This window comes from Pinus tabuliformis, chromosome 9 (assembly GCF_031772625.1).
Source record: "Pinus tabuliformis cultivar Carrire ecotype Pingquan chromosome 9, CPIR1, whole genome shotgun sequence".
Lineage (NCBI taxonomy): Eukaryota > Viridiplantae > Streptophyta > Pinopsida > Pinales > Pinaceae > Pinus > Pinus tabuliformis.
The window spans coordinates 1,357,142,433-1,357,162,895 of NC_142307.1; the positions used below are offsets into that span (position 1 = coordinate 1,357,142,433).

The window sequence follows — 20,463 nt, forward strand, 5'->3', positions numbered from 1 at the left end:
GTCTGGTGGCCCAATGTAATTGAGACCCAATGCCCAGATCCCATACAAACCCCTGGGTGATGGTATGCCTCTGTGTCAACCCACCATGAATGGACCCCTCAATGCCCAAATCCCAAACCGATCTCTAACTGAACCTGTCATCAACCAATTCTCCTGGATCCCAATGCCACCAAGAACAAGTGTCAATGCTCCATTGCTCCTGCTGTGCTATAACTCCAACCATGAGTGTTGCTCCATCCATCACATACAAACTCATCACCTCTCTCCAATCCAACCCTTGGCATAGACCAAGGTCAAACTCACCATGCTGATAGGAGAAGATTCTAAATTGATAGGAGAATAATAACCAGTAATTGCAACAAAATTAAAATTTCACATAATAATCTATATACAGCCAATGCTTAGGATTACATAAACTGAGATAACATCTTAAACAATTATTCTGTTGAAGAATTGTGAAATACACAAGATATCTTAATTGCGAAAATAATATAGACTGGAAGTCTGCCAGTGAGTTGATCTATCGGTTCTAGGTGCAGGTATTGGAGTAACTGTATTCATTTTTGACAAGTCATCTATGTCAATTGGTGTTGGAAATTGCTAGCTTCAGTCGGTATTTTCATCAATACAATCAAAAGAGAAAAATTGAATTTATTTTACCCCACAAGTGCTCAAGTCGGCCCGTCCAGGATCAAGTCGGCCTGCCCCAAGAGACACACCAATTCACATGGATGAATCACTATAAATAGAGCCTATTCGCTCTCCTCCAAGACGCACTTTGCATCACTCATTTTTAGCTCTGTGGAACACTTCAGATCTGAGGCATATTAGCCCTGAGGAATAGTGCGGATCTGAGGCACATAAGCCCTGTGGAACCATGTGGACTTGAGGCATTATTCTCTGTGATATGCGAGCTGACTGAGGCACTATTTTCTGTGATATGCGAGCTGACCTGAGGCACTTGTTTTCTGTGGCTAAAGCAAAGAATTGAAGGGAACCCTATATTGGATATTGGAGGGTTGACTTGGCACTTGTGGGAGGTCATCATGCTGGTCAGTCATTGTCTATATGTCTATTCAAAGATATGCTATTTTGATGTACAAATTGGATTGAATTGGACATTCTCTCATAAGGAAAGCTTTCTGGGTTTTTCCCTGGTCATTGACCAAAATTACGGTGTCTCTTGTTTATTGTCTTCTTCGATCTTTATTGTTCTATGGATCTTAATGTTAATGGTTGAAATTTTCATGCACAGCTGCTTAATGATTGGAATGTTCTAAAAGAAGTCAAATTGTAGCATTGGAAGTAGTTATCAGTTTGAAAATTGCTCTAGTCTTGTATGCTACTAGAAAAAAATCAAAAATTGGGACTATACAGATGTAACCAATGCATATTTGTGTGCATTAAATGCATAACAGCTTGCAAAGTATTAGGAAAGACAACATAATATGTTTAAATCCATGTTGCAAAAATCTCTAATTTTTCTTCTTCTTTTTTCAAGCTTTCAGGTTGTTGAGTTTTCCAGAGTTTCTCATGCCGAATATTTAGTAGTTTAATTTTTTTGCCAATATGTTCCAATATTTTCCCTGATTTTGCAGATAAGTTGCATTCCAGACCCTCAGAGATATGTTTGCTGACACGATAAAAGTTGAATTGATACTGCCTGTTTTACATTTGACTAGGAATTTTCTAATATGTCTTATGTGTATGTTGAGTTTTTCCATTATATATAACATGTTCAACTGTGAAAGGTTTGTGGGTATCTAGCTTTTGGTCCATCAGAGTGCTTTCTGTAGGAATTATCTTAGTACCAACAAAGTTACTGTTCAAATAAAATTAATAAGAAATGGAAGATACCTGCCCTGTGAAAGTAGTCACAGTGGATTTTCCATTTGTTCCAGTCACAGCAACAACTTTAACACTCTTGGGAATTGCTTCAGCTGCAAAATCCAATTCAGACATAACCTGCACTCCCTGCATATTAACAACACATAAAAACAACAGCCTTCAGTGTCTTTCACAAAGCCTTCATCAAAAAGGGCGGAATAAATCACTGACTAGCAAGTTAGTTATAAAGCTTTACCTGACACTTGATTGAACTACATTTCAAGTAAAATATACATTAAGCAGCACAATGAGACGCAATAAGACTGAAAGCTTACCGACTGCATTAGAGCAGTAAGGTTATACTTCTCAGAAGAAATCCCAGGAGACACGACAACCCTATCAGCATTGTATAGCAATTGCATATTAAATGGACCAAGTTCTGTCTTTAATTTGGTGATATCGTATCCTCGAAATAATGGATCATGCTGCAGTGTAATCGACTGTCAAATATCGCATATCTGGACTCTGCTAGCATAAAAGTACTTTCAACTGTTCAAGAATTCTCAAACCTAAATTGCCAGATCCACGAAAGTGCATAGCATGATAAAATCTAAAATTATAACTCCAAGGCTCTGAAATTATTTCAAACAGTGCCTCAACTAGAAAATATTTTATTTTCAACTACACTCAGAATCAAGGAAATGAGTAGGTATTCTAAATCTTTTTCTACAGTACAGGATGTTACTTCCAAAATTGAAGAAAATAAATAAAGCAGTACAATAGCTACAATAAAACATAGTCCTTGGTTAGCAACCTTGCATTCAATGCTAATGAAATGGCAGGCATCATAATAAAGTCTTTTTAAAACCAAGTTTTTCAAAAAATAAGATTGTGCTATACTTTTTCTTTATTGAAAAAATGCTGCTGCATATGAATCCTACCAAACTTTGCCAATGAAATGTTTCCAGTGTTTCAGTGCCATTTCCCATCAGTTTCTGTAATACCCCCAGTTGTATCCCTGGAACAGAAATGTAAATGTACACATGATGAATGGCCAAGAGCCAAGCAATGTAATATGTAAATGCACATTGTGTAATAATAAAATACATCAGTAGCTGTAAATGAAGAAGACAAAAGACATGGGGGGCTATGATCCCACAAGAGGAATGAAAACAGGCAGCTTAGAGAGTTCAAATGGAGGCATTACGACTCAAACTAGCAGGGGCCCTAGGAGGGGAACCTATAGAGCAACTACTAGGTCAAGGGCGATAGCCTACTGTCACCTCAGCTAAAGCTCTCTGCTCTTAACGGACTTTCACCGATGGGAGGAAACCCAGTATAGAGGGGTATCACTAGATGAATGCAACAATGAGAGGGCAAGAAGTGATTCCTAAGGCCTTTTCACAAGAGAGACTCAATTATATGGCTTTCTTGCTCGGGAAGCAAGGTGATATGCTCTCTAGGAAGGCCTAAGAGGATTCTAGAGGCTAGGATTTGGGAATATATCTTGCAAAAATGATTCGTAGGCCTAGAAATCCTTATGGAGAATTGGTCATTGTGTGATCTTTGTGGAATTGGCGTCAATAGGTTGTGAGACCACACGAGACCAAACAGACCCAAAATTAGGTCAAGGGCATGGAGTTGATCACCCAATGAGGGGCTTGACCTAATTAGGTAGGAGAAGAGGATCAAAGGGCAAATTTTTTTTGAGATTTGAATTCAATTATCCCAATGAGGATACTAGCCAAGGGAAAACTAAGGCAAGAAATGGTCCTTGAGCTAAGGCTTGCTATATCTCGAAATCCCACCGTTGAATTTTTTTCAAATTTGGAGGGCCTCTAGAGCAAACCTCAATGCAGTTGTGGGCCAAAAATAGAAGTGTTTGGATGGCTAGATTATGAGGTAATTGATGCCCTATGTGATCAATGTAGGCTAGTCTTAGAAAAAGAGGGAGGTGAAAAAAAATAAGCATTGAAAATGATCACCAATGGAGGATTAGTGCCTTGTCCTTTCGGAGAGATGGAGTCAAGGAGAATTTATAGTTTGGAATAAATTCAATTGGTCAAGGAGGCCGTGAAAACTTCGCATGGCATTAGGGCATGTAAGAAGCATCTTCAAGGTCTTACACTTCGATTTGCAATATTTGATGACTTGTCAAGATAAATTTTGAAACAAAATATCTCTAGGTCCTAGGAACGTTCCCTCATTCATACATGGCCCATGACATGATGCAACGCTATAAAAGATTAAATTTCCACAATTTCGCATAAGAAAAGCAATAAATTTCAGCCTAGTATAGCGAAAAATCCCAGCAACATGCATTTGACAAAAGTAAATAACAAGAATAGAAATTAAAGAGCACTTACATGTAAGAAAGAGTATATCCAATCATCAACATATGCCAATAGTGAAGCTCCAAGACGAAATGAAAGAGATCCAAACATCAAAATTCATCCATCCATCCAAACTCGTCCTCCAAGAGAGATAGCGAAAATCTCACAACAAAAGATAACCCAATCCAAGTGATGATGATCAAAATGAATCATCTCACTTCTATTTATACACTCTCTAACGAATTCAATTTAGCTAAATTGGCCTAATTGAACCCCTAAAATAAAATAATGCGCATAATAACAATACTTTTGGTGACAAGTGTGAAAATTCCTATACTCAAAGAACCCCTACTGCAGCAAAACTGAATTTACTTCTTCTACTTGATTTTAATATACATTATCAAGTTATTTTCTGAAAAACACTGAAGTAAATTACTTCTACAACCTACACCAATTTAATTTGATTACATAAAACAAGAAACTAAGCAAAGAACAAGATACATAGGACACCATTATTTTTGGACAAAATAGTCCCCAAAAAAACCCAATGCGGGAAAACGGGTGCAGCAGCACTAAGGGTTATATATTATTAAGCATTAGTTTTGAATACAATGTTGGATGCCCTCTCGGCAATCCAGTTACAGAGAAGAATATAATGGTGGAAAAATGAGTGAGATTACCTCACTTCACCCGGAAGTTTCCGGCTGATTCGGCAGCAAAACTAGCAAACCCCCAGCTATCTCTGTGCTCGCCCTGCATAGGCCCTACGTCAGCCTCAAAGGCTCTACGTCAGCCCTGTGTTGTCTCTTCTGCCTCTTGGAGCTTCTGCATCAACCTCTCTCAGCTGTTCTGGCAGCTCCCCGGCAGTTCTGGATTTTTACGTGAAGGCAGCTTCCGTTTTGCGATTACCCTTCTGGCTCTGCGTCAAGCCTACGTGGGTCGAAACTGGCCTAGCGTTAGTCCCTCTAGGTGTTGCGTTGCCTCCATTGGTGGCTCTCCACCTCTCTGCCCAGTTTTCCCTAACTATCCTTGCCCCTCTGCTGCAGAATGATCACTTAGTTCGAATTTCTCAACTTCCAAGCCCCAGAAATTTCGAACTCTAGATCAATTCGTTCTCTCGATGTGTTCCTGAATGAACCCCAAGCCTCCTTCTTATACTTTTCTCATTGAGACTTCAACGGCCGAGATTAAGTCTCTAATCAATGGCTAAGATTAAAAACTTGACTTGGTCCGCTTTCTAGAACATTCTCACCCATATTTTGATTAATATCCATTAATACTTTAATTTTCCTAAGTTTAGACTTAGGAACCCAATAAAAATATTAATTATTTTAATAAAATACAATTCCGGTGGAATTTCTAGTATGGTAATATACAATGACTCTAGACACTAGGACTCACCCAAGGCCTCACCTTCAAGCCATACTCCGACTTTGGGGGTATGCTAGGAGGAAAAAACTCAATTAATTATTAAATTCTTGGAGGAAAATGATAATTAACCAAATGAAAAAACCTCCCAGAGTAGACTCACTTGATGACAAGGTCCCAAGCTACCTAGGCTTGTTACATGACTCAAAATCATCATACTAGCATCACTTTACATCATCCCCGTAGGGCTTGTGGAATTTGGGTACAATAAAAGAAGATGAGAAGAAGAAGTAGAGTTGAAAAACTCTAGTGATATGATGATCTCTGATGGTACAAGCAGCCTTTGGTACATCTTTGGGCATGGAGTCTTCAAAAAATCCTCAGGTGCCACTCCAGTGATCAACACCTCCAATCCAACCTGACAAATCATTGTCCAAATTTCGTTCTAACAATAAGAGAATTCCCTACAAAAACCCGAAGCCTCTAACCCATGCTTGCTCACACAATGTGCTCCACGAAAATACCTCTACGCCCAAGAAATGCACATTGTTGAGTAAACACCTACAATGATTTCCCATGGAAGCTCTGAATTGAGCTCCCCAAATTTCCTCACTATGGAGACACTCGAAGTTCTCCAAAATGAGGGTGGAATTACTGCTCAGAAATTCCTTGTGCTGAACAGCGCAGGTTGCCTTGGCTAAGTAGCTCAAGAGAACTAGACTTGAATTGTAAAATGACCAAAGATGCCAAAAATGAGGCCCTCAAGCTCTATTTATAATTTGTTGGCCTCTTCTACCCTTGTGGTCCCCACTTTCTCTCTCTCTTTCCTAATTCGCACTTCCTTCTCTTTTCTCTCTCCTGCAAGAGTGTGAGTTCCCTCCTTGGGTCGAATTTCTCTTTCTTGTGGCCCCCACATTCCAATAGAGTTACAATTTTCCTTTTTTCTCCTAAATCCCAAAGCCAAAATTGTCCCATCTTTCCAAAATTGTCTCTAATGCGGAAAATCAAAATTGGGGACATGATAGAGATGTACTTGCTGCAACGAATTCTGTGCAGTGTGGCCAAAGGCTTGGAAACACTGGAAAGCATCTTGAAATATCTAGGACAAGAGCAAGGCTAAGTGGATGGAATGGGAGATTTTCCTCCCATCAATGGTGAAAGTGATGTTAATAAAGCAACTATTTTCAAAGGTACTTTTGACTTAAAGGAAAATATTGAGATCTGTCAAGTGGCAAAATCATAATAAAAAATGATGTTATCTTACCTCAAGTCATGACTCATAAGTGTTGTAAAAGACACTGTAACATTCTTCTTCCAAAAAGACAGTGAGTGAAAATGATCATATAAACAATGAAAGAATAAAGATGATCATGCCAAGACGGATGGGTGAAAAGTGAGACATCCCATTTAGTCCAGGCGATAAGAAAAGACGTGATAATAGCATTTAGTCCAAACACCACAGATGACCTCGGTGAGATTGATGATGCTTATGATGAAAGATTTCTTGTAGCATTCATGGTTGTAATTATTGAAACGTGAGATTGATTATGCTTATGATGAAAGATTTCTTGTAGCATTCATGGTTGTAATGATTGAAACGTGTGAAAATGATAGCAGTAATAGAACTCAGCTCATATTGAATCCAATGTTGCATTAATCGTTATTGGGATAATATTGGCGCGAGGAAAAAATCGGAAAAAATCGTAATTATCGGGAAATAATCGGAAATAATCAGGAAAAAATTGTTTGGTACAAAAATATTCATTTTTTTCATTTTTTTTCACTTTTTTTAATATCTAAACCATCTACAACATAAAATAAATACTATTGACACATAAATATGATAAAAGAACTAATATATAAGATGTTTAATATCATTTCTAGTGCTAAAATCACACATAACAGTGAATCATGTCCTGAATAGTAAGTCTTGACTCCTGAATCCCAACTCAGCCTCAAAATATCAACAAAAAATATAATAATGTATCTCATGAGTCATGATGTCATATACAATAAAATGAAGAAAATAACTAAAGTCTAATACTATTGATTTCCTCTTCCCCTCTTGCGATAAAATGCCACAGCTTTCCCTTTCCATCTAGATATGGATGTTGGTGCTGGTGGAGTTGGCAGTGGAGTCTGTTGTGCTCTAGAAGTTGAAGAACTAGAAGTAGGAGCTATAGGAAGTAGACCACGTCCTCTATTGATGGCAGGGGTAGCCCGAGTAAGTGGTCTCACCTCCTCCTCCTGTTCCTCCTCCTCCTCCTCCCCCTCCACTACATCCTGCACTAACCAATCATCAGCAAACTCCATGAGAGGCCTCTCGGCCTCAACCCTCCATGCAGCAGTGGTGTCAATCCCATCCAATGAGATGGCCTCCACATCAGGTGTCCTCTCAAGTTGCCTCACCCACAATCGAAGATTGTAGTAGACATAGACCATGTCATTAAGTCGCTGGGACTCCAACCAGTACAAAGATCATGAAATAATAATTAATAATTATAAAAAAATATTGTTTAATGAATTCAAAAATTTATTTGGAAATTTGCAATATTTTAAATGTTTAAGTGTTAACCTGTTGTGCTCCTTGTTGTGTATTTGTTCAAATACACTCCAGTTGCGCTCACATCCTGAGGAGCTACATGTTTGGCCGAGGATGCGAATGGCAAGCTTTTGCAGAAGGGGTACCCTGCCACCATACATTCTCCACCATGCATCTACAACAAAATTACAAATAAAATTTTAAATAAACATAAGAAAAAAATGGAATTTGAAGAGACAATGAAATTTGAAACAAAGTTACAAACTAAAAAATACCTGGCATTTTAATGGTCCTATCAATGACAGCCATCTCAAAGCCAAATGTGCCACCTGCCATCCTATATGTCTCAATTTCTTTATAGATCTCTATACGTTCTGCTGGAGATCGCACCATCTTCTAGACACAAGATAAGAATTCATCCATGACCTCAGCATCAAATACAAACCCACATGCGTAACAAAATGCGAGGTTCAGGAAAAGCCTAGCAGCATGAATGGGACAATGGAGTGTGTTCTTCCATCGCTCATCAATCACTCCCCATAGAAGGAGTTGTCTCTGAAACCTATCATCTCCCTTATCATCATAGTAGGCCCGAATGGTTTCTTTAGCCCTGTCCATGGCCTCATATAAATAGCCCATTGCGGGCTTCTCACCATCAACTAACCGAAGAACCTTTACCAAAGGTTCAATAACGGCGCACACCTCCTGCACTCCCACCCAGAAGTCTTCCTGGTATGAAACTAGTCTGCATCATAGTTTTAAAAAACAGTCGTTTCGATACCGAAATGGTCGAGTTGAACCGAGTTGATGCCCTCCGGAGTGACTCGGCCTATGAAACGGCTCGTTTGGCCGAGTCATGGCTGACTCGGCCAACTCGGCCGTTTCCGTATTGACTCGGCTGAGTCATACACAGCGGCCCGTAACCCAAAATAAACAGTGATTTAACAATTTTTTTATGAATTTTTTTGGTGTTTGCTGATTGGTTTGGACTCCAAGCTGTTGTGTGAATAAGTTAAATGTCATTTGGGGTCCATTTCCCCCTCCCAAACCCTATTTAACACACTCAAGTGCTCTCATTCTCTCACAGCAATCTTGTGCATTTGAGTGAGAGTCTTCTTTGAGAGTTAGTAAGCAGTTCTTGAGCTTGTTTTTGGAGCAGCCGTGAGGAGTCTTGGAGGAGCATTGTAGATGGAGTGAGGAGCTTCTTGGGCAGCCATTTGGAGCAGCATTGAGTAGCTGATTCTTGGAGCAAGCTTGAGGAGGCAGTTTGTGCCTGGAGGTATTTTTTTTCACCTCTATAAATATGTTTTTGCTTAGTAAATTTTAGGTGCATATTTAGAAAGCTTAGAGAGTGTTTTTTGTCAAAGAAATGAACATTGAATCAATGTTTTTTTTTTTCATTTTCAGATTGTTTGCCTTCATTTCCTAGTCAAAAAATGGCACCTAGAGCAAGAGATCCTGCTTGGGCATATGTTGAAATGGTTGATAGTTAAATGCAATGCAAATTTTGCCATAGGAAAATTAAGGAAGGTCCTGGGGGCATTAATAGGCTGAAACAACACTTGGCAGGGATTAGAGGCCAAATTACCCCATGTACCTCACCAGAAATTGGGGAGATTAGGAAGCATTTGTTGGCCAGCTTTGAGAAATTTAAAGAAGATAAGGCTAGGCAAAAAGACATACAGGCTGAAATTGGCAGGAAGAGGGAGATACAAAAAATGATGGCTACCAACCCCCATTATGATTTTGAGGGTTCTTCCTCTATCCCTCAAACTGATACATCCAACCCTTTCCGATATGTTCCTCCCTCTTTTGGTTCTGTTCAAGATAAGGGAAAGGGTAGAATGATAAAGGGTGATGTGACTATCAAAAGTTATTTCACTCCCTCCTCTCCATCAGATGCACATGGTCCTGAAGTTAGTAAAAGTCAAATGCAGCCCACTTTAGATGACCACTGGAAGAAAGAATTGAGGGAGACTGCTTGTGAGTACATAGCTAGATGGTGGTATGATGCTGATATCCCCTTTAATGCTGCTCGTTCACCATATTATGAGCCTATGTTTGATGCCATACATGCTGCTGGAAAAGGCTTCAAAGGCCCTACTATGCATGAGCTAAGGGGGTATCGTTTGTAGAAAGAAATTGAATCCATTAATGAGTATTTGAAAGAGTTCAAGGACTCATGGGCAAGAACAGAATGTACCATCATGTCAGATGGATGGACTAATCAAAGAAACCGTACCATCATAAACTTTCTTGTCTTCTGCCCACGGGGAACCATGTTTTTAAAATCAGTTGATGCATCTGATAAGGTAAAAGATGGGCAATTGTTGTTTCAGCTATTGGATCAGGTTGTTGAGGAGGTGGGGGTGGCTAATGTTGTTCAAGTCATCACAGATAATGCCTCTAACTATGTTCTTGTTGGTAAATTGTTAGAGGAAAAACACAAGACCATCTTTTGGACCCCATGTGCTGCACATTGCATAGACCTCATGCTTGAGGATATTGGAAAAATAGAGTGGGTCAAAAACACTATAGATCATGCCAAAAGCATAACAAAATTTATCTACAATCATACATTGATTTTGAGCCTCATGAGGAAACACACTGGGGGCAAGGATATTATTAGGCCTGCCATCACTAGATTTGCTACACATTTTTTGACATTGCAATCTATTCTTTCCCAACATAGAAACTTGCAAAAGATGTTTTCTAGTGATGAATGGAATGAAAGCAATTGGTCTAAGAAACCGAAAGGCAAAGAATTGAAAAGGAAAGTCTATGAAGAAACTTTTTGGAGAAAGGCAGCAGAGATTGTGAAGCTTGCTGAGCCACTAGTTAAGGTGTTGCGGTTGGTGGATGGGGAAAGGTTGGCTATGGGCTTCATTTATGAGGCTATGGATCAAGCAAAGGAGCAAATAAAGACGGTATACAAGGATAGAGTGACAAAGTATGGGCCCATTTGGGCAATCATTGATGAAAGATGGAACAATCAACTCCATCGCCCTATACATGCAACTAGGTATTTTTTGAACCCACGGTATCATTATAAAGCTAAGGAGTCAGGAGCTTTGAGGGGGGAGGTCAGAGATGGACTGATTGATTGCATTGATCGCATGATCCCATTGGAGTCTGATCAGCTGGAGATACATCGTGTTGTCGCGCAGATTGACACGACAACGCTCAGACCGGGGGCTGTCACTCTGATCCCCGATCCCTCCGTTTAAGCCTGTCTCCCACGGCTAAGGGGGGTAGTCCCTGTGAGATGATGAGACCAACTGTCGACCAGTTGGTTGGGAGACACGAGATACAATATAAAAAAGCACTAAAATGATTTGATTAATTGAGCAGACCAGTGCCTTAAGAGATTATTATTACAATGATTACTTGTTAAATGATAAGAAAGATGAACCGTGAACAGCAATCATTTGTCATCAAAAGGTATCAGCGAAATCACATAACCAAAACGATATCCAGCGACTGAGAATTTTTTAGAAGATAAATGCTTAAAACCACCACGAGAACCATAAATCATTAACCAGATATCATATTTCGTATCTCGACTTGAAAATCTCAGATCTCAGCGTGAAAGATATAACATGAAAACAACTGAATCTGGCAAAAATAATTTTCCACAAAATTTTATATTTTTTCAAAATTTTATATATATATATATATATATATATATATTTTAAAACAAAAGTTAAAAATGAAATCTAAAACTAAAAAAAAAAATCTTTAAGTTAATCTAAAACTAAACTATATTAAAACTATTAAACTAAATCAAAATTAAAATAAATCTTTTTTTTTTTATTTTTTTTTATTTTATAAAAATCCTAAAAAGAAAAAATCTAAAATCTAACTAATATCTAAAACATTAAAAACTAACGCATAAAATAAAAACTATACAAAACTAAAAATTAAATTGAAATCCAAATTTCAATCTACGCTAACCCCTTCTTTTTTTTTTTATTTCTTATATATATTATAAAACCAAATCGAAGTTTATGAAACGAAACTAATTAAAACCAAAAAAAAACTAAAACGAAGTCTAACTAAAACTATCGTGACCACATAAAAAAAAAATACGAAAACGACTGAATGATAAAAGATACTAAGGCCCGAGATTCAGGACGTGAGCAAGACTTAGGTAGGAAAAATTTCGCACTTCACGCAGCAGAGGAAATATCGATACGTTTTGGATTTCCCTTGGTTTGTTGACTGGCAGGTTGCACACGGGTCTGAAACGGAATGAACAGAAGCTGATATCATGCGTATTACTTCGGTGAGAACCCGTCAAAGAAGGGAAAGCGTGGATCGGAAAGTTGGCTATTCCGCCCAGGAAACAAGTAACAACAGGAAGCGTTCTGGATGGCAATAAGGAGACACATGAGAGGACACAGCTAGCAGGCGGAGAGACTGACAGCGATTTAAAAAAAAATCGATTTGAGCTTGCGTATGTAAAGACGGCGGCAATGAAACAGTGCTTACCTGAGAACGGCTGAGGCTCACCTTCGTCTCAATCTTTTCCGTCTGGCGTGAAAACCTGCATGATCGATGGCGGATTCAACAAGTAGAACATACTGCGTAGCCAGAACTCTGACGACGGCCCGAAGAAAAGATCCTTATGCAGGCCTGAGTGTTTGTAAATGAAATGATCGACCCCAGATTTGCTGCCTGAATGAAACTGGAGCCTTCACGCAATATACACTTCGCTGTTTCACTTGAACGTTGGACGTGGTGAGCAAATGATTCACCCAGTCAATGCGATGCGTCCTCAGATTAGTTAAATAAGTGAATATTCGTTGATTAGCCCGTATTAAAATGCAGGTTGAGGCTCCCAATAGTCGCTTGTCCAGAAATCTTATGCCTGTAGATACAAGAAAACTGAGAACCCTAATCAAAACTGTACAAAACAAGAATTTGAAACCCTAGATCAGAGAAAATTGAAACCCTAAGACAACTGATTAATCTACAATTTGGCCCCTTAACAGGCAGATTCATCAATAAGCACAAAAATATTTTAAAAAAGCAGAAATTTCAGACTGTCACTGTGAAGAACTTCAGAAAATCTCTCATGCAAATTAGAAAAATAAACCGAATGATAGACCCAGGATCAAATCCAACTGGGCTCAGCAAAAAATGCTTGCGGGAGTTGGCTGGTTCAGCCGAGAACTTCCCCGAACGCCCACAAAATTTCCTTCAATGATGTTTTCTGCACAGCTCAAAACAACTGTCAATAAAGAGGGCAAAAATGTTGCTAGATCTCAGGAAGTAATGGAGATACCTGCCATTACTTCAGAAACCCTAACAGCACCCAAACCTCAGCAAGTGAACAAGATAACTGTGCTCACAATACTCTACAAAAAGCTATTATTAACGGCTGAAAATAACATATGCAGAAAATGAAACAATCTCACAGCATTTTAAGAGAGTAACACCAGCAAGATATGGACCCCAAAGTCTTCTTTTATTAACCAGAAACAGATTTACAAGAGAGCTTCTTCAGTATCAGACTCACAGATCGAATGAATTGAAATGACCACCTAAGACCCTATATAAAGGAAATGATCCCAACGGCTAGTTCGAATGATCCATGTAGAAATGATCTCGACCGTTGATGAGGATCAAGACATCTCTTGATCTCATCCGTCGATTTATTCACTTAAAATATTATTATTTTATTAATTTTTTTAAATTTTTAAAATTTTTTAATTTTTTTATTATTTTTTATTTATTTATTTTATTAAATTTTTAAATTTTTTATTATTTTTTATTTTATTTCATTTTTTAAATTTTTAAATTTCTTAATTTTTATTTATTTTATTATTTTATTTCATTTTTTAAATGGATCATCGAACTAAGCCTTCGGAAACATCACCTAGGACCTAGGACTTAGGACTCACGAGGGGATTTAAAACATTTTCAACCCTCAAGACACATTTCATGATGACTTTTTTACAATTTACATCTCAAGGGGACAAACCCACTTAATACAGACCCTCACAAAACACCCAGTTCTGCGACACAACTATAATCTAGCAGCTCAACACACTAGGATTCTCCTAAAGTTCTAATGACAAAATCCATCCCGGCTTTGGGGTCAGGTTTGAAGGAAAACTCTGCCGATCCATGGATCGGTGAGACAAAAAACCTTCCGGGACGTAGATTACCACTAGAAAGTTAGGTCCACCTAGGCAATTCACATACACGACTCAGATCTGCTAATATTATTTACAATTAATACATGCAGACTGGGTTTACAATTAGATTGATCAAGCTGCTGATGACTGCTGGATGGCACGGACACGCTGATCAGGTGCTGCCCTTTTCTTGCAAAGAAAAAGGGGGTGTACTGCATGGGTAGTTGACCGGTAGAGGTCAACATCTGGCTCTACTTGGGGACACGTTGCTGCTTGCAGGAATGTGAGAATCCAGAATCTGCACCCATACAACACACAGATAAAAATAAGTAGCGTCCATTCCAAAATCATCATATACATTAAGCACAGGAAAGATAAAAGCTCTTCATTTATTAACTATCTAAAGCAGAAACGAAAATGCGGAAAAAACAAGGAGTAGGGTTAGAAATACGATACAAAGGATGCCCTACGGCATCAGATGTGTTCAATATAGTGCATACTGAGCATTTGCCTGCTTTCAGGCAAATCTGTCGGCTGCTTGTTGGATGTGCCATGTCCAATTTTGCATATGGTAGGACTCTTTCCTATCCGAAAATCAAGCTGCTCACGGTCGTCTGATGCATCAAATCTTCTTCTTATTTTCTTTCTCTTACGTTTTTTCTTTCTGGCAGGTTGAATTACTAATGACTTGGAACTTTCTGTTTCAAAACTATCAGATGAAGTATGCGTGATATGTCTTTCTTTAGCCCGCATATGATCTTTATCATTCTTAAGTCTATCCGGATCACCTTCAATTAACCATCTTTCAATCGAATCAATAACCTCCTCATAATAAGATGGAGCTTGTTGCAGCAAATGAGAAGACTCCTGATCTGTTGATGTTACCTGGTTTCTTTCATCTTCCAATTGCTGAAACCTTTGAACCTGTATTTTAATGGCATCCATCTGACTAGAGTGTTCAACTTTTATAGCTCTGATTTGTCTGGCATGATGTTCTTCCATGTCTTTTATCATTTTATTGTTCTTTTCCTTTATGTACATCAAGTAATGCTGCATGAAATTTATTTCTTCTTTATGATTCGCTTGCATGTCAGCCAACTAATTATTATGATTGAACGTCATGATAGTCATTTCTTCATCCATAGTTAATAACTTGTTTTGCATGGAATCAATTTCCCTATCATGATCAGCTTTCATGGTCATCATATTTTCTTCTAAGACTGACATCTTGCTATGCATGTTTCCAATTTCTGTTTCATATTTAGTTTTCATGGCCTCAATTTCTTTAGCATGCTGATTTTGCGTGACCTCAATCTCCCTATTACGTTTTTCCAGGTGGGTGCATAAAGTTTTCACATCATTGACATAATTAGTTTGATTGATTTCCATATTTCTCACCAGCATCATTAGATCTCGTAAAATTTGCTTTTGCTCTTCCCTTTCATTGTCATTTGTCCCTGATTTTTCACTATCATGAACTTGATCTGCAATATTTCCGGTGGATGACACATTCTGACATGATGAATCGTCTTGGGATCTTTCAGCTGGACCTCTTATCAAATTACTTTCATTTTGTTGCACAATTTTAGAGGCAGAAGGCAAGCTGTTTGGATAACCATATCTATTTTTAAAAGCATCGACAATGTCTTCTAAAGAAGTGAAAGATTCCTTTGGAAAATTGTTAAACCAATTCAAAGCATCATCTTCTAAAGAAAGGAAAAATAAGCGCATTTTGATATCTTCATGATTAAACTAAGGGGATCTACAGTATATGATCATGATGCGAGTAAACAAGACTAGATGCTTTCTAACAGCGATTGGATCACCACCCGAGAAAATAGGTAACTTAGGAATGGCATCTTCCGGAAAATCATGGAGACGTTCAGTAAAACGACATGGCTTAAATGAATAATCGATGATGAATGATAAGGGATTAAAAGGATGATAGAACTAGATATCTGCTCAAGAAAATCAAGAGATGGAAGAAGTGGAGTCGCCACTTGAACAATGAATCTGATTCTAAGATCCAAAAAGCAATCACAAGCAGATATGAGGAAGGCTTCTTGTCTGGGAAAAATGAGAAAATGGAGTCGCCACCCAAACAAGAAACAACCCCAAGAGATGCTGCTGATATGGGATGAAAAGATGCCAAAAATATGGAATCTGCCAGCTCAACTGAGAGATGAGAGATGAGAAGATGAATGTCGATGAAACACCGAGAACAAAGTGTCCCCGGCAACGGCGCCAAAACCTGAGATCTAGCAGCATTTTTGCCCTCTTTATTGACAGTTGTTTTGAGCTGTGCAGAAAACATCATTGAAGGAAATTTTGTGGGCGTTCGGGGAAGTTCTCGGCTGAACCAGCCAACTCCCGCAAGCATTTTTTGCTAAGCCCAGTTGGATTTGATCCTAGGTCTATCATTCGGTTTATTTTTCTAATTTGCATGAGAGATTTTCTGAAGTTCTTCACAGTGACAGTCTGAAATTTCTGCTTTTTTAAAATATTTTTGTGCTTATTGATGAATCTGCCTGTTAAGGGGCCAAATTGTAGATTAATCAGTTGTCTTAGGGTTTCAATTTTCTCTGATCTAGGGTTTCAAATTCTTGTTTTGTACAGTTTTGATTAGGGTTCTCAGTTTTCTTGTATCTACAGGCATAAGATTTCTGGACAAGCGACTGTTGGGAGCCTCAACCTGCATTTTAATACGGGCTAATCAACGAATATTCACTTATTTAACTAATCTGAGGACGCAGCGCATTGACTGGGTGAATCATTTGCTCACCACGTCCAACGTTCAAGTGAAACAGCGAAGTGTATATTGCGTGAAGGCTCCAGTTTCATTCAGGCAGCAAATCTGGGGTCGATCATTTCATTTACAAACACTCAGGCCTGCATAAGGATCTTTTCTTCGGGCCGCCGTCAGAGTTCTGGCTACGCAGTATGTTCTACTTGTTGAATCCGTCATCGATCATTCAGGTTTTCACGCCAGACGGAAAAGATTGAGACGAAGGTGAGCCTCAGCCGTTCTCAGGTAAGCACTATTTCATTGCCGCCGTCTTTACATACGCAAGCTCAAATCGATTTTTTTTTAAATCGCTGTCAGTCTCTCCGCCTGCTAGCTGTGTCCTCTCATGTGTCTCCTTATTGCCATCCAGAACGCTTCCTGTTGTTACTTGTTTCCTGGGCGGAATAGCCAGCTTTCCGATCCACGCTTTCCCTTCTTTGACGGGTTCTCACCGAAGTAATACGCATGATATCAGCTGATGTTCATTCCGTTTCAGACCCGTGTGCAACCTGCCAGTCAACAAACCAAGGGAAATCCAAAACGTATCGATATTTCCTCTGCTGCGTGAAGTGCGAAATTTTTCCTACCTAAGTCTTGCTCACGTCCTGAATCTCAGGCCTTAGTATCTTTTATCATTCAGTCGTTTTCGTATTTTTTTTTTATGTGGTCACGATAGTTTTAGTTAGACTTCGTTTTAGTTTTTTTTTGGTTTTAATTAGTTTCGTTTCATAAACTTCGATTTGGTTTTATAATATGTATAAGAAATAAAATAAAAAAAAGGGGTTAGCGTAGATTGAAATTTGGATTTCAATTTAATTTTTAGTTTTGTATAGTTTTTATTTTATGCGTTAGTTTTTAATGTTTTAGATATTAGTTAGATTTTAGATTTTTTCTTTTTAGGATTTTTATAAAATAAAAAAAATAAAAAAGATTTATTTTAATTTTGATTTAGTTTAATAGTTTTAATATAGTTTAGTTTTAGATTAACTTAAAGATTTTTTTTTTTAGTTTTAGATTTCATTTTTAACTTTTTTTTTTTTTTTTTTTTTTTTAAAAAAAATTAAAAATTTTGTGGAAAATTATTTTTGCCAGATTCAGTTGTTTTCATGTTATATCTTTCACGCTGAGATCTGAGATTTTCAAGTCGAGATACGAAATATGATATCTGGTTAATGATTTATGGTTCTCGTGGTGGTTTTAAGCATTTATCTTCTAAAAAATTCTCAGTCGCTGGATATCGTTTTGGTTATGTGATTTCGCTGATACCTTTTGATGACAAATGATTGTTGTTCACGGTTCATCTTTCTTATCATTTAACAAGTAATCATTGTAATAATAATCTCTTAAGGCACTGGTCTGCTCAATTAATCAAATCATTTTAGTGCTTTTTTATATCGTATCTCGTGTCTCCCAACCAACTGGTCGACAGTTGGTCTCATCATCTCACAGGGACTACCCCCCTTAGCCGTGGGAGACAGGCTTAAACGAAAGGATCGGGGATCAGAGTGACAACCCCCGGTCTGAGCGTTGTCGTGTCATTCTGCGCGACAACACACCGACAGGCCAATATCTTCAGCAATGCATCAGGTACCTTTAGGAAGAACCTAGCAAAGATTGCAAGAGAAACAAATGAGCCAGGTAAACAAAAATTTCAATTTTCAAATTCTTAATAGTTTTACTTTTTCTTTAAGTTTGTTAAATCGTTTATAATTTGAAAGTTAGATATAATTTGTAATTTTGTTGAGCTAACTCATTACACTCCTATGTTTTTTGCAGCACAGTGGTGGGAGGCCTTTGGTGGCCATTGTCCTGAATTGCAAAGGTTTGCAATTCGTATTTTGAGTCAAACTTGCAGTGCATCTGGGTGTGAGCGCAATTGGTCTGTCTTTGAGAGGATTCACACAAAGAAGAGAAACTGTTTGGATCAAAAACAGTTAAATAATCTAGTTTATGTCCAATACAAGCTCCGGCTTAGACGAAACCATTTGCTGAAAAAAAGACCTGATTCAGATCCCATTGTGTTGGAAGACATTGATCCAACATCAGATTGGGTAGTGAAGAGTTGTCTAGCAGAGTTTGATACTGATGAGGATCTTGATTTAGATTTAGATATCGAGACATCAGTTGAACTTGAACATGCTGTTCTGGTTCAGTTGAATGCAGATCCCAATCCACCAGCCTCAGTCTCACAACCAGCAAGGACTCCAGTTGTAGGTGCTTCCTCTGCTCAGCCACGACAGAAGCGCAGCCGCATATCTACTCTATCTCAGCTTGCATCTGCTGCAGTTGCACAGCCTGCTAGTGGTACCACTTCTACAGTTGCAGTTGGAGATGATGATGATGAGGAGGAGCCATGGGGCCCCCTGTCTGACTCTGATGATGATGATCCAGAGATTGATCAACATGATCTTGGCTCCTCTGGCAGTAGCTACTAGCCAGTAGTACTAGTACTGGAGTCTGGTCACCGTCACAATTTACTTTTGTTGTAGAGGCCATTTCTAGCCTCCTTGGTTATGTGTATTTTGTTTTGAGTCTTTGATCATGTATGACAGTTGACTATGTATTGCCATTGGGTGCCATTTTGATATAATGGATTGGTTCATGAGCCTACTTTGATCATATGTTGTCTTCCATCTATATTATAATGTTGTGTGTTTGGAAACATGAATGAAAATCTTTAAAATTATGTTTTTTTATAAAAAAAAATAAATATTTAATGTATTTTTTACAATGACCGAGTCACTGAAATCGAGTCGGTCGAGTCATTACCGTTTCGGAGTCGATCCTCGGCCGAGTCGGAGTCGGAGTCGGAGTTTTAAAACTATGGTCTGCATACGGCCTCTCCCTCTGGTTTCCGGCTCATTGGCAAAGCACGCCACTCCTCTGAGAGAAACATTCTCTTCACATCCCACATAGAATTCAAGAGGAATTGAAGAGATATGAAACCGGTGGCAAACCATGTAATGGTGGAGCGCACTAACTCTTTGTTGTTGGTGAATCTTCTCGTCAAGCTAAGCACAGATGTATGGTTATATATAAATTTTGTAATGCTTTTGGATGACTCAACAATATCTTTGACAAAGGGAATTTTCCCTATGTCCTCCAACATCAAATCAATACAGTGTGCAGCACAAGGTGTCCAAAATAAAGTAGGATGCCTGTCCATAAGCATCCTTCCAGCAGCAACATAATTTGCAGCATTGTCCGTTATGACTTGGACAACATTTTCTACACCCACCTCCAAAATAAACACATCTAGCAAATCACATAAAGTTCTTGCATCTTTGATTTGTGCAGATGCATCAACAGATTTGATAAACATAATCCCCTTGGAACAACTAACCAAGAAGTTTATAAGGGTTCTCCCCTTTTGGTCAGTGCAACCATCTGACATAACAGTGCATCCTGTTTGTGCCCATGATGCCCTAAAATCCTCCAATCTTTGGGTGTAGTCAAGCTTTTCAT

The 20,463-nt window shown here is 38.4% G+C and overlaps 1 protein-coding gene across 4 annotated transcripts in view; it reads right to left on the reverse strand.

The window, feature by feature from the left end:
• Positions 1-20,463, reverse strand: part of LOC149153543 (uncharacterized) — a 387,251-nt gene that overhangs the window by 224,322 nt on the left and 142,466 nt on the right. For all 4 annotated transcript variants that reach the window (XR_016262915.1, XM_089440848.1, XM_089440849.1 and 1 more), the window contains 2 exons: positions 2,163-2,312; positions 1,858-1,974 (listed from right to left, as the gene is read on the reverse strand). Coding sequence is in view for 3 of the 4 variants with exons in the window: in XM_089440848.1 (XP_089296974.1) it covers positions 1,858-1,974; positions 2,163-2,312 (267 nt within the window). In the remaining variant the exon portion in view is untranslated. The remainder of the gene's footprint in view (positions 1-1,857; positions 1,975-2,162; positions 2,313-20,463) is intronic.